The 14,558-nt window shown below is 42.3% G+C and overlaps 1 protein-coding gene across 19 annotated transcripts in view; it reads left to right on the top strand.

Annotated features, from left to right (window-relative positions):
• UNC13B (unc-13 homolog B) overlaps positions 1–12,373 on the top strand; it is a 229,945-nt gene extending 217,572 nt beyond the window's left edge. For 4 of the 19 annotated variants that reach the window (XM_069880894.1, XM_069880888.1, XM_069880889.1 and 1 more), the window contains 6 exons: positions 1,493–1,573; positions 1,958–2,105; positions 4,599–4,655; positions 7,200–7,292; positions 8,396–8,555; positions 9,728–12,373. In XM_069880894.1, the coding sequence (XP_069736995.1) occupies positions 1,493–1,573; positions 1,958–2,105; positions 4,599–4,655; positions 7,200–7,292; positions 8,396–8,555; positions 9,728–10,013 (825 nt within the window). In that variant the 3' untranslated portion in view covers positions 10,014–12,373. The remainder of the gene's footprint in view (positions 1–1,492; positions 1,574–1,957; positions 2,106–4,598; positions 4,656–7,199; positions 7,293–8,395; positions 8,556–9,727) is intronic. The other 15 variants (XM_069880903.1, XM_069880900.1, XM_069880898.1 and 12 more) reach the window with 9 other exon arrangements.
• Positions 12,374–14,558: the final 2,185 nt, after the last annotated feature.

The raw sequence follows: 14,558 nt of genomic DNA, 5'->3' as shown, positions 1-14,558 counted from the left end.
ACCCTGACTAAAGTGGTCTCTTCCATGAATGTGGCCACGGGCTGTGGCTGATTGTGCACTTAATCTGACTGTCAGACAGAGAAAAAATATTTTGCCCTATGTGTACTGAAGTGTGAAGCCGCATCATCTTCAGTTGGATTATTCTCAGCTCATGAAGAAGAGGAAAGTGACCTATTGCTCTTCTAAGGACAGCTTGTGCCAACTTTACAGCTTAGAGTACTGTGCCACTGCACATAGCTTTGCAGAAGAGGAGTGGCCTGCATGGGAAAAGAGGCAAGCTGAGGGGTGTCTCTGCTACTCAAGAAAGCATGGTCTGAGGTACTGCTGACTTGAGAGGTGTCTTCTGCACAGTTCAGTGTGGCACTGTGCAAAGTTGTTAACTAGATGTCTTGGAATGCCTAGCACTGTGCCTAGACTGCTGTGAGCCCTGTCTCTACCAGGCAGAAAATGGATCATGGTTCCTCATGAATGGGAACAGCACTCCACAATGTGAAGAATCACCAGGCTGCAAGACAGCCAGCAGGCTTATCAGCATGAAATGCACACAAGATGCCACACACTAGGCATGCTTTTCTAAAAGACAGTTTAGTGGATGTGTCTCCTGGGAAATATCTCTTATCAAAGACTATGGCATGTTTAAGGTAGGGATAAGGAGCCTTTGTGTGATTTTCTTCCATCTTTTTAATGAACATTTCAGCATCAGGCTGCAGCCAGATGGCCCGACCCTCCATCAGCTCAGACAGTTAGGATTTGGGTTTGTCCGAAGCCTTCACTCCCTAAAATGTGCTGGGTTTCCCTGAGACCCAGACTAAGTGTCAGAGAGAAAGAGCTTAGTGAAATACCAGAGGATGACACATCCTTGTAGTCAGGCAAGAGTCTAACATGGATACACTCCTACTGCAAGAAAGGGAATCCCTGCCCAAGGGATCCCTGGCTTTCTGCTGTTACAGATGGGTCTTAATGGAAGCAAGCTCTTCTTTTAGCAAAGGTATTTTCTAGAACATGTTGCTTGCTTGCGTTTTCTTCCTCCACACCAACAACACGATGAATTAATGACCTTTGTACGTGGAATAATTAAAAAAAAAAAAAATCCACAACCAAGATCTAACAACTCTGCCCAGTATCTAGTTTTCAGAATTTCATCATTTAGGTGGTGTTTTGTGACTTGTGCTAGAATGACATGGGTAGCAAACAGATTCCTGTTTGGGTTTCTGAGAGACAAACTGTGATTTTAAGTTGTCATTTAATCTCTGTCCAGTTCCCTTCCTTATTTCTCTTATCTGTTCCTGTCAGAAACAGAAAGTAATTTTATTGTCAAGTGAAGCTGAAATAAATGACTCTGAGAGACTCCGTTAAGCATTCCTTAAACAGCTGAATTAATTCTATGGCCACGTAGACCCAGCATGAATCCAGAGAAAGAGCTGATACTGGGGACTCCCTCTCCTTTAGTCTCTGAAAGCCTACTCATGTCAAATATAATGATTGTTTGCAGGATCATATGGTGAGAGAAGAAACTAGGAGTCTCACTCCAAAGCAGTGTGCTGTTTTGGATCTGGCACTGGATACTATCAAAGTAAGTGATTCCACTTCTGTCTCTGTCATCCCCTTGCTCCAACCCCATATACTATTTGGGAAAATAGTGCCTGTCCCAGTTCAGGAGATCTCAGGAGCTTGTTGCTTCTGTGACAGCGATAAAGGCACTAAAAGAGGGATACTGCTACGTTTGTGTGAACCTGAACAGGCTCAGGTGACTATCATGTGCTGGGAGCTGGTGTATGTATATTTAAGTACTTTGAAAGAGGAAAGCTGATACCAGTCTAAGAGCTGGATTTCCATTACTGAAACTGTTTTGTGACTTTTTCTAGCTGTTTTCCATCCGCACACACAATAGCCTGTAACTGATGATTGCTGATTACAATTATTCTGCAATATTTTTTCTCTTTCCTTTTGCTTTTAGCAATATTTCCATGCTGGTGGGAATGGTCTAAAGAAAACCTTCTTGGAGAAAAGTCCAGACCTGCAGTCACTTCGATATGCGCTCTCTCTCTACACTCAGACCACAGATACTCTCATAAAAACCTTTGTCCAGACTCAGACAGCTCAGGGTAAGACTCTTTTTTGTTGTTGGCAAAGTTGAATGGAGCTATCTGCTCTGTTTGTAATTGCTCCCTCTTGTACTGCCAGTTTGTGGAATGCTTTTGGCAGTAGCGTTTCTGGAAGCTTGACAGTTCTGAGCTTTTGAAACTGGGAAGGAAGGAAAGGGGGTTGTTTTCATTTTGAGAGAGCAGAAGTAGGTGCAAGTTCTGTGGTGTTTGTGATTTTTTTTTTCTGCAATTCTCATTAAACAGTCACATTTAATGAATTAAACTGGGTTGAGTGACTTAAGAGAAGTGAAGTTTGAAGTTATTACATGGTAGTGAGAGAGACCACTTCAGCAGAAGTTGGTGCCTGTATCACAGGCCAGCTGCCAGCAGCCCATGTAGGTTTGACTAGGGCTGATTGGTGGTAATGTGATGAGTCACAGAGCTACACCCTGCCTGTAAAAGGAAGAGGAGAGTTACTCTCTTAGGAGAGTAACAAATGCACTGTTTTGTCTGCAGCCTGTATAGGATATGTGTGAGCTAGGTGGTTATTAATCACTACAACATATTAGTAAGCTGCTGGGATTCATTACTGCAGTTCTTTGGTAGCTCTCTGGGAAAGCTCGATAGTGGTGCTGTTTCATTGATTTGGAAGGGCTGAATAGTTAATTGTCCCTATCTTTCATTGCTTTCATGTAAACATCTCCAGATTGTTGTAGAGAATAATTTGGTCTCTAGTCAGGGACCTTCACTGGCTTGCTATGAATCTCACTAATCACAGGAAGAGAGGACAGATGTTCTTACATGTGAGATCAAAACTGAAACTGATGTTGTAAGTTTTCAGGCTGTTTAAATACTAGCCTTGGCATTGGGCTACTACATCTAAGCAGCAACTGTCATACAAGTCCATGGGGATATCTTTTTGCCACCTTTTTGCTTTGGGTCCTTTTCCCTTTAATCCTTCCAAGCCTATGAGAGCTGCTGACCCCTCAGGCTGTACTAACTCCATCAGCACACTATTATACCAAGCCTTGGAATCAAGGAGAAAGCACTCCCTAGCCAATGTGCTTCTCCCTTGCATGCAAATGAAACTGCTTGATATGGCATTCCCCAGCTAGCAGAGAGGGTAGTGAAATTTTTTTAGCAGGACAAAGTTTACTTTAAAGGTTGAAAGTGAAAAATTGAGTGTAGTTTTGGGGAACTGAGCCATCTCTGGCTTTAGCAGCACGATACATTCTTTCTTAGCTTGAAAAATACTGCTGTAAAACACTGAAGTTACCTAAAGAGTCAGTATGTGCATTTGAGGGAGTGGTCCTGTAGCTGGGTCCCAGCAGAGCAACAATGACATCCAGTGGCCAGACAGGTCAAAGACTGCTACGTCCACAAGGGATACTGGGAACTTGGCTGTTGCCATTACAGTTATGCAAACACTTTTTAACTGAGAAACCTGTAAGCACAATGTGTTTTCAATCTTTGCTGTTCTGTGGCAAGTGTTTCCCATTATGTATCCAGACCATGAACTGATCCTAGGTTTTTTATGTGGATCTTATTATGTTGTTGTGATGAGCCAAAATATAAAAATGTGTGCAACACTGCAGTTCAACAGTCAGGAATGTTTAAAATTAGAAAAAGAAGATGTTCTATTCAAATTGAAAAGTGGCAAATTCAAGCATGAGGAAGCCTCTTCGTTCAGTGCATGGTTTGACTGTAAAACTCTACTGAGGGCAAATGTTTGGCAGATACACAAAGAGAATTGAACATAATCTCAGAGCAGCAGATGGATGCTGGGTGTGGTGGGCCACTGGGCTGGTCCAAATCAACATCTTGTACATTAGTAGGCTTGAGAGTTTTGGACCCTGTTTGGGAAATGAGACTGGACCTATGCCACCTAATATCTGTAGGATCAATGGTGGAATAGCTCTAAGAAAGGCATGGCTCACTCCTGAGGCTCGGGCTTGCATACTGTGTCTCAGTAATGCCCATTAGTAGATTGGTTTGGAGGTCTGCACATGTGTTGGAGGGATAGAAGGTACAGGCTAGTGTTTACAACTAACATCTGCTTATCAGAGTTCTCTGATTGATGTTTCCCTTTGCATAAGAAAAGCCTCCCACCAGCCTGTGGGAGAAAATGGCTATTTAAATAGTGTTTGCCTCCTTACTTCACTGTTCAATGGTTGTATCTTCCAGTTTGTGAGGTATCGTCCTCATTTTCTTACTGAGCAGGCTTCCATAGCACTATGCTGTTTAATGTTTGCCCTGCAAAGCTCAGTCAGGGCTTGTAGATTAGCTATGCCAGCACAAAATCTGTTCTTGTTTTAACCCAGACAATCCCTTACTTGCAAACAACCTAGCTCTCCAAAGCCTGTGTTGATGTGGAAGATGTAAGAGGATATTTTGTCTATTAAGAGCTTGAATATTTGTCTTGAATTTGTTTAAGTGACACCACTAATTGGATTATAACTCACACTCTTCTCTCTTTATCCTGCTTGCTTCTTGCCTTTTGAATTCATGTCTCAGTGCACGATGGGAAAGGTATTAGGTTTACCGCTAATGAGGATGTTCTTCCTGATAAGGGTATGTTCAAGACTAATGTTGTTACCATAACAACATTAGCCAACCGCCTTGCTTTTGAACTCATCTTGCCCATGCACAGAAACCTTTTCCAGAGACCCATTCCCCATAGCTTCCTGTAGAAGTGAACTTCCACGGAATGCTTGCGTACCACAAACAGTACCACGGGTTGTGCGGTGTAGAAGTCTGTACCTTGCCTGAGAGTCTGTTCCCAAGCTTGAGATTTACTCATGGATGTGAAAGCTGTCTCAAAAATGGACTGTTCTTTGGGAGATGCTCTGGACTTGTTCCCCTACCCTTTACCACAAGCTATGCCTTGCTGTTTCAAGTCCTAGACTTGCATGCGTTTGGTCTGCTGAGACAGGCTACAGGAATACATGGTAATGTCTGATATGCACTCAAGGTTATGGCTGAGCTTGAAACGTGCGGCTTGAATGGGGTAGCTAAAAGTCTGGGTGCTCAAGAGAGCCCTAAAAAATTAAGTCTTGTTCTGTTTCATCTCTCAATTTATTTTCTGCTGTCCAATGTCTTTTTTTTCTGTAACACATTGCACGAGCTTAATTCTGCAGTTTCACCTTCTGGTATCGCAATACTGACGAGGCTTTCACATCAAGATTTAAATCTGCTTGTCATTAAATGTGCAAGTACGTGTGTATACACAGCTACATGTTTGTAATATTTTTCACTGGCCATCTACAAAGTGGGGTTTTGTGTCTGAGTAGTTCAGTCAGCAGGAAAAGATTTTTGTGTGAGATGACAAGAATGAAGGCAGGAAAAACCAAAATCTAAATTTGTCTCCTTAAGAGGTAGCGAGATGATTCTGCTGTCGTTTCTCTGATGCATCAGTGTCTCCTTTATAACCCACTAATTACACTAAAGACAGTAGAATGGAGACCTCAGTGTCTGGCAGTTGATGTTTCTGCAGATGTGGCCTGATAAAGTTGTTTTATACTGTTGGTAATGTATGCTTCTGTGGAAAATGCTGACAGTGTAAGTGACAAACCTGTACCATCAGGTGAGTCAGGTCAATAATCAAGCCTACCAGTTTTAAAGCTCTGTTCTAATGTACAGAAGAGAAGAAACACTGCCCTTCTAAGGGTGGAGAAAACGGTAGATTCAAGATAATGTACAAATGTTACAGTCTAAAGGCTGTTTGTTGTACTCAGGACAAAAACGACAATCTACCTGAAGATAATAATGTGTTGTTCTGTTATATTTGCTGAGATGCTCTTATTTGTATATTAATGCAACTTTCACTGCCTACAGTTCTGTGCCATGTAATTCTCTTCGGAGAATTGCACAGATTCACTCTCAACCACTTGGATTTTAAATGAGTGGTTTTGCTGCCTGCAGACTCTTCTTGTGAAAGTTTGTGTTAGATCTTTCTAATCAAAATATTTGTTTAATGATATCCTTCAAGCTCCTTATCTTTAATTTCAAACACACCAGTTCTTTCACTTACTAATGTGTTCTAGCCTCAAAATTGACAAAATAAGAGTGCTTGTTGTAGGTACCCAATTACCCTACAAGTATCCCAATTACAACAGCATTGCTAATTGTCAACCTGAGATCAGAGAGTTATCAAAGAGAAATTAAAATCAATCTCACCATCTTATCAAAGACTTTGGTTTCATTTTGCAAAGCAGTCTTTTTCTGTAATTTACATGACATCTTGACTTTCCTACCCACGAAAATGTCATTTCCACATACTGCATGATAATGATGATTAAAAGTTAAAAAGTTGAAAACATTGAAAAGTTGAAAAGTTGAATCATAACACACGAATTATAAAGCTCATGAGCTCTTCTCCCTCTGTTACAACATGTTATCTTGTCCTCTGTGAAGCCACATCTTATTTTTTGCCTGGCTAATTGATGAAGGGAAATAAGTATGCGAGTTTTGAGTGCTTCTCTCTCGTCATTTTTGATGCACAACTGTGAAGGGGAGTTCATTATTCTCTCTAAGGAAGTAGATATGCAGTCAGGATGACAACTTTTATCTGACGTACAACATGGAAAACACTTCTTGGAGGGTGAGACTGCACTATGGCTCAGTGCAAATCGCTAACATCTTTGTCCTTTTTTCCCCGAAACTTCCTCTCCGCTGTTTTTTTGTTGTTGTTGTTGGTTTTTTAGTCTTTTTGTTCTCCCTTCTTCTCTGAGCGGACAGGAATGGCAATGCCTACCACTGCAATGCCTGCATGTGCACACAATCACTTGACAGGAATCTCTGAAAAATCCTTGCTCTCTGTAAGGGTCCATTGTTGAGCTCTAGGTCTCTTAAGTTCCTAGAAAATTCTTCCTGGTATTCTCATCAGGATACGGTCTTCATGGTGGATTGCAAAAACAGTTAGTGTTTATGTGTGTTGGGCATGCAAGCCTGATGTTATTTTGCATTAATGTTATATTATCAACGTTGACTGAAAAGTTGGCTATGGAAGGTGTACTGTGAAAATGATGTTGTCTTGCTGAGGCCATGAACTGAAGAAGGATGCCAATAAATAATACGTATATGCATGGGGGCGGGGTGTCAATTTTCTTCTAACAGGCTCTGGTGTGGATGATCCTGTGGGCGAAGTGTCCATACAGATCGACCTTTATACCCATCCAGGAACTGGTGAACACAAGGTCACAGTGAAAGGTACAGCAAAGCATCTGTTATTGCTCAGGCTCTGTGTCTGCGTCAAGGCAAATCTCCAGTTGGCAGTCATTGTTTTTCTGTTTTAGCTCATAGGATGTGAATCCAGAATTTTCTGTTTCACATTAGGACCATGTAGAGAAAGAGCAAATGAGCTTGTCCAGTTCAGACAGTGACATGGCAATGTGCGGTCTTGTTGTTTATTGGCAATGATACATGAAGTAAATAAAAAATCAGATGATGGCTCTAACCAGGCACCACAGCCTGTGCTGGAGCAAACAGGGAGGCATGACAGGGTGGTATTGCGAAATTGCTCAGAGTAAATGGAGAGATTGCAGGGCCTGTAAGAGTTCAGAGGCTCCTCTTCCCCCATCCCGAAGGCCACGCTAGTCCCTGAAGATCTGCTCTGAAAATAACCAAAGCAGTGATTCATCTCAGCTTCCTCTTCCTCCTTCATCTCCTTTGCTCGAATACAGCATATTTAACTACTTTAATTTCCTCTAAAGATTTATATAAGCAGCTCTTCAGGGCTCTCTTCTGCTGGCTAAATCTATACTGCAATACAAAAACTGATTTTCAGAGCTATTTCCTGTGCTTCAGTCTGCTCCCTGCAGTGACCTGAGAGAGACTGAGGATTAAAGAGCTAATAGTTCTGGGTTCTGGAACCACCCACAGCTCATGGGCTTTGTTTGCCATACCTGCAGTCTTATTTTCCTTTTCAACAGAGACCTTAATATCAGCCCCCAAAATGCCTCCTATTTTCCTCATCCCACACATAATGTAGAGTTAACCACTGAACTGGTATGGCAGCCTGCACAGAGCTGCAGGAATGCCTGGGGTTTTTGGACTAATTTATTGACTATGCACATGGCAAAAGCTAAATGCTGTCCCAAGCATTAAATTCCCTTTACAGAGCTTAAACTAGAGAAAAAAAGCATATCTTTGCATAACAGAAAAGCCCTGCCCATGTATGTTGGGAGGCTTGCATGTTTTGAGTTGGACTTTGTCCTCTGAAACAAGAAAAGTAGGGCAGAGGAGAAAGCTGTCCAGAGCAATAGGAACAAGTGAGTATTTGCTGTAAAACAGGGTGTAATTCTCTCTTCCAGTTGTGGCAGCCAATGACCTGAAGTGGCAAACCTCCGGCATGTTCCGTCCATTTGTTGAAATCACCATGATTGGGCCCCATCAGAGTGATAAGAAGAGGAAGTTCACAACCAAGTCAAAGAGCAACAACTGGGCTCCCAAATACAATGAAACTTTCCACTTGTAAGTGTGAAAAATAGCCTGGAGACCTGACATGGGAAGTACGGATGCAGAAAGAGGGCAGATAGAGTTTTCCAGTGTCCATGAGAATACTTATACCAGTAGCTTGGCTAAGTATTTGATCTTGGCAGGAAAAGCTAGATTATGGGAGTTTTTGCTGTGGGTGGGATGCTGAGGTCTGTTCTGTATCAGCAGTGTCCTTTGGCTACCTTCTGAAACATGTTTTTTATCTTATCAATGTATTTTACTGCACTCCATTGTTTTAATGAGCTTTGTGTCTTTTAATGGTAGAGCTGAGGCTAAAAGTTCGTAATGTATTTTTAGTTCTTTTAATCTTAATAGGTGTTTTTTCCCAACTTGACCTGTGGGACGTGTTTTCTGGACTTGTTTCCAGGGATACAGCCCTTGGAACTGGTAGTAATTTGCCCTGCTAAAATTGCAGTCTTTCTCAGCCCTGAGTATTGATCTCTTCTTATTTGGCTTTCATCCTTCCTGGGATATTATTTGACATCTTCCTTCTTGGAAGGCTCAGCAAAGGGAGCTACAGGCTAGTGCTCAACCAGTGGTACAGGGAGGAGATGACCAGCAAAAGACTGCAAATGTGCTAGGGGTGAGGCACTGTCCATATAATTTTATTTTGCTATGAGGAAAGGCAGGCTCCCACTAAGTCCCTTTTTTTAAAAATTCTTTTAATTTTAGAAACATCAGAGAGTTTGGGGATGTATTTTTATTAGCTTTTGCTTTAATGGAAGGTTCTGAATCTTTCACAAAGGCTTCATCTAATTAAAATATTAATTACTGAAATGTAGCAACCCTGAACAGAAGCAGAAATGTTTAAAGTCATCTGAGTTGAAAATCTATTAGCATGGCTTTAATGTTTTCTGCTCCTCTCATTTCAGAGTTTCACACACACACACACACACACACACACGCATGCACGCTCGCACACAAAAGCAACTTGATTAGGGTTGTTTATTTTTTTTAGTTTTTAAGTAGCTGGATTGTCTTTATCAGCTGTAAATCAGCAAAAATGCCCATACACCACAAGTTTTACTTCTCCCTCTCTGACCAGAGTGTTCTGTAGATAGCACTTCAGTCACCTCCTGACACCTTTGTTTTGCAGAGGAATTTATACATTCTGAGAAACCTTAAGTAAACCTGTCTGTGTTTTTCAGCATACTGGGGAATGAAGATGGTCCTGATGCCTATGAGCTCCAAGTCTGCGTAAAGGACTACTGCTTTGCTCGGGAGGACCGAGTGCTGGGGATAGCAGTGATGCAGCTCAGAGACATAGCAGACAAAGGCAGCTGTGCTTGCTGGTGCCCCCTCGGACGCAGGATTCACATGGATGAGACTGGACTTACAGTCCTGAGGATTCTCTCTCAGAGAACCAATGATGAAGTTGCCAGAGAATTTGTGAAGTTGAAATCTGAGTCCCGCTCCACGGAGGAGGGCACCTGAGCTGGGCTGTATAATGTTCCCTTTTCTCTTCTGCCTTGTGCCAATATGTGCGAGTGTTAAACAATTCTCTGTTATTAATTACAAAAGTTTTTTTCATGTTGTCTTTGTCAGCTCCAATAGCGCACGTGTGCTGTACAGGAAACAAATCCATCAATCTGATGTGAATTATTTATTTTTTAGTAGCTGGATAAGAGATAATAGAGAATGAGACAATCTCTTCTTATTTAAGATGCAAATTCTGCTTTGTGTATATAAATTATTTTATATTGTAGGCTGGGTATGCTGGGTTTTGTTGATATGCAGCACTGTGATTTTATCCTCTGAAGTTGGCAGACATTAAAAAGGTTCTACATAATCACACTACAGTGCAAACACACAACTGTGTGGAATTGGGGGAAGAATAATTATTTGGAGTTTTGGCAAAGCACAGTTATCTCTCACTGAAGTAGTGTACTGTGGAGCTGTCAGGGGACGTTCTGCACAGATGATAACCATATCCCGATGTGATATGCAGACAGCTCAGCATCTGCTTGAAAAAGAAGTTGCAAATTGCCCTGAAGAATGAATGACCGTGCTCTGAAGTATGACCATGGATGTGTTGCTGCGAGCATGGGTAAGACCAGTGGGATGAGTGCAGAGTGACCTAATAGTTCTTAACCAAAAGCTGCAAAGGCAACACACCAGGAGCAGACAGCAGCTGCCCTGCTGTTGTGATTAGATGGTGTGTCTCAGAGAATATAAATCCCCACGTGCTGCTGAGAGTCCTGCATCACCATGGGGGTGCTGTAAGCTGCTGAACTCCGCACGTCACACTTTGGCTACTGTGACCGACGCAGTAAGGAAGGGAACAACATTTGAGCCGTGGCAAATAACATGGCTGCTAAGTACTTTCTCCACTTTGATATTCTGTGGTTAGTTTTTTGACGTAGGATTGGATAATGTAATACTTGCAGGCTTTCTGTAGCATTTTGTTACCCTGGAGTAGCTGAGAACATTCCTCACTCTGAACCCAGAAACCATGGCTCTCTTGAGAGAGAGCAACACCTCTTCCTCCTCCAAGCGCTCACTCTGGAGTGCTGGTCAAGCAGCAGCAGGCCTTGTTGGTTCTGATTTTGAAGTCACTGTTGGCCATGCTGCAGTTGATCCAAGCTGATTGTCATTAATCTGTGATTTAACGATACCATTGAAAATATTTTTGCACTGTCTTAAAGAAGCATCCTGGTTTTGTTTTCTGGCAAAACAAAACACTATCTCGAGCAAAGTGATTGCAGGGAGGTCAGAATTTCTGACTGAAAATTTGTAAGCAGGAAGGTCTGGAGTAGTAATTGCTCCTGAAGTGTGTTGATTGGAGGGTTTCTCTTGTTTATGGGGATTTTTTTGCTATTTCCAGCTGCCTTTGTGCTCTGGAAAGTGCAGCTGGAACAAGCCAGTGCTTGTCCATAAAGTACTGTAATACTGTCAATAAATTCAAGGACTGTGTATTGAATTACTTTTTTTTTTTCTATTTTCTCTGACACTTGTACAGCTTTATGATATGATTCCCGTATTTCATGGGCCTGCTCGTAGAGTTCTGAGACTGCACATCCGCTTTGTTCTTGTCCATGGTGTATTATAATAATGCTTTTCAAAACTCCACACTATTTGTCATGATTTTTAATCATTGTATGTGCCATTGTTATGAGAACTGTTAGTACAGTCTTTAATAAAGTCTTTTAGGAGCATTTGGGGTCATCTGTTGGAGTGTAAGTGTGATTAGGTTTGCTAAATCACATAGTGTGGATTCTCCTCTGCTGTGTCTGTAAATTATTCTCATTTGGGACATAGGAATTTCTTTGGTGCTGTAGATTCCTAGCAAGGTGTGTGAATCAGATAATTGCCCCCTCCCCCATGGTGCCTCCATCTTTGACAACTTTCCCTGAATTTCTTGGCTCCTGATAACACACTAAGACATCACAGAAAAGCGTAAAGTAACTTCCTTGTCTTCTCCTGTCTGGCTTTTAAGTCAAGTTTCCTTTGTGATCGGGGAGCCTCTAGAAGGTACTGAATGGGAAGATTCAGACAGGCAGAAGGATACTTTAGGGGTAATAGATGAAGAAATACTATTATATACCAAATTTGATTCTTAGCTTTTAGTCTGATATGAGCATTAATACTCTGGTGGTGGTGTTGACAAGAGATGGGAGCATAAACAGTCTTGATGTTAAGTAAACTACCCTGCCCCCCACGCCCCATTTTGGATGGATGCTGCCATTTTCCAGCAGACAAGCTTAAATAACTCGGACTGATATTTCATGACAATGTGGGTCTCTGATTTTCTGTGATCCGAGATGCATTATTTTCCTTGGGTAACATACAGTCATTAATGCACATAACTCGGCCAACTCTCAGTCCAGCCTGTAGCTGTATTTCTGTTTCTGGCTTTGTCACGGGGAAGTTGCTGAGTTTGATGGCGTATCCCATGCAGTGTGTTGCTTAAAGACTTTAAAGCCCCACTTCAGTACCTAGTTAGGTGGTACACAGATTTCTAACTCATCAGTCACTTGCTTGTCATCACTTCACAGAGCGTTGTGGTGGACAGAAACAAGTAAAGAGCTATTCAAAGGAAAAGCTTTGTTTATCACCATGGGGAAGAGCCCTGGACAGGGCAAGAGGTTTGGCTGTTCTTAATAGAGCTGGAACCCAATGCTCCGGAATACATTGCTTATCCACCTAGTCTAGTCCTCCTGCTGCAAACCAAGTTTATGAACTTTTTAATCATAGAATTAATTTCCATACGCATTGCTTTGTAACATGTTGCCTTGTTTGCTCATCTAGCCTTGTTTCTTGAGCTTACGCTTACTGTGGGCCTTTCAAATTTTTTTCCTGCCTGAAGGATCATGCAGACTTAAGCTACAAACGTGGACTTTTTGTTTTACCTGTGGCAACAATACTGTGTTGTGCACATGGCTCTCTCCTCTCTATCTGAACTCTCCTCAAAATGACAGCTGGATATAGGATATACACTATGTATTAAATATATATACATATAGAATAATAAATTAATAAATGGAATATGTATTTTATAAATAAATGTATATGTTAGTGTACCTGGGGTAGAAACAGCTATCCTGAGTTGGATAAGGCTGTGCCAAGGACATCAAAGCAAAGATGACAAGCAGCAGGGAGTGGTATGTTGCCAGCTGTCCCATTCAGAAGGAATCTGTGGAATGGAGCGAAGATAACTTCAGGTGAGACAGGATAGAGGCAGGAGATGAGCTGAATGCAACTTCTTCCATCCATATGGATCTTTTCTGAGCTAAGACGACCAAAAATCATAGAATCATGGAATGATTTGGGTTGGAAGAGATCTTAAAGATCATCCTGTTATAATCCCCCGTGGGCAGGGGCACTGCCCCTGCCCAGATTCCACTGCCCCTGCCCAGATTCCACTGGATCTGGTTGCTCACATCTTCCTCCAACCTCCAGAGATGGGGCATCCATAATTTCTCTGGGCAAACTGTTCCAGTGCCTCACCACTGTGAAAAAATCCTTGTTAAGATCTACTTTAAATCTCCCATCTTTCAGCTTAAAACCATTTCCACTTGTCCTGTCCCTGCACTCCTTGATCAAGAGCCCCTCCCCAGCTTTCCTGTAGGCCCCCTTTAAGTACTGGAAACTGCTCTAAGGTCTCCCTGGAGCCTTCTCTTTTCCAGGCTGAACAACCCTGACTCTCTCAGCTTGACATCACAGGGGAGGTTCTCCAGCCCACTGATATCTTCGTGGCCTCTTGTGGACATGCTCTAACAAATACATATACTTCATGTGTTGAGGACTCCAGAAATGAATAGATAGGAGGACCAGAAAAGCTTTCATAATTCAAAACGTGGACCATCTTCAAGGAGGTAGACTTCTGAAGGTATAAGTTTGCTCCTAATCCTAAAAGCGGTAGCCAGTTCAGAAAGTCTTCCAGGCTGCCAGCAGATGATACTGGCAGGATGCTGGGAGGAGCAGGGAGCAGGCACATTGCCAGACCACCCAGGTGACACTGAGACCTTGTATAGGAATCTAGAAGGGGAAGTTCAAGAGGTTGATGCATTGTGGGAACTCAGAGCAAGCCTGAAAGAATGAGATTGGGTGGATGGTAGAGAGCTGTTAACATTTCTAGCCCATATTTGAAAAGATGAGATAATTTTCTAGGAGTAGAGAGAAAGAAACGAAGCCTGGTTTCAGGACTTAGCATACTTTTTGATCCTTAGGAAAATCCCTTCTAAAGCTCTGGTCAACTCAGGGCTGTGACACTGTCAGAAAAATGGGTTGGGGGGTGTGATAGCAGGACTCGATGGGATGATGTGTCCTTGTGAGCATGTGATGGAGATAAGAAGGACCTTACGGGAAAGGACGTTTTGTTTTTGGGTGTGTGATGGGATAAAGTGGAGGGCCAAGGGCAGAGGTGGGGAGGGCAGTTTATCAGTCTTCCTGGAAGAGATTAGCAAGTTGATGGGAGGAGACAAGAAGGCGGGCAGGAGAATGGGAGGGCTTGGAGAATGACTAGGACAGACTGGAAAA

The sequence above is a fragment of the Phaenicophaeus curvirostris genome, chromosome Z (genome assembly GCF_032191515.1).
Source record: "Phaenicophaeus curvirostris isolate KB17595 chromosome Z, BPBGC_Pcur_1.0, whole genome shotgun sequence".
NCBI classification, from domain to species: domain Eukaryota; kingdom Metazoa; phylum Chordata; class Aves; order Cuculiformes; family Cuculidae; genus Phaenicophaeus; species Phaenicophaeus curvirostris.
The sequence above is the reverse complement of the archived record's forward strand: the minus strand, read 5'-3'. Positions and strand labels throughout refer to the sequence as shown.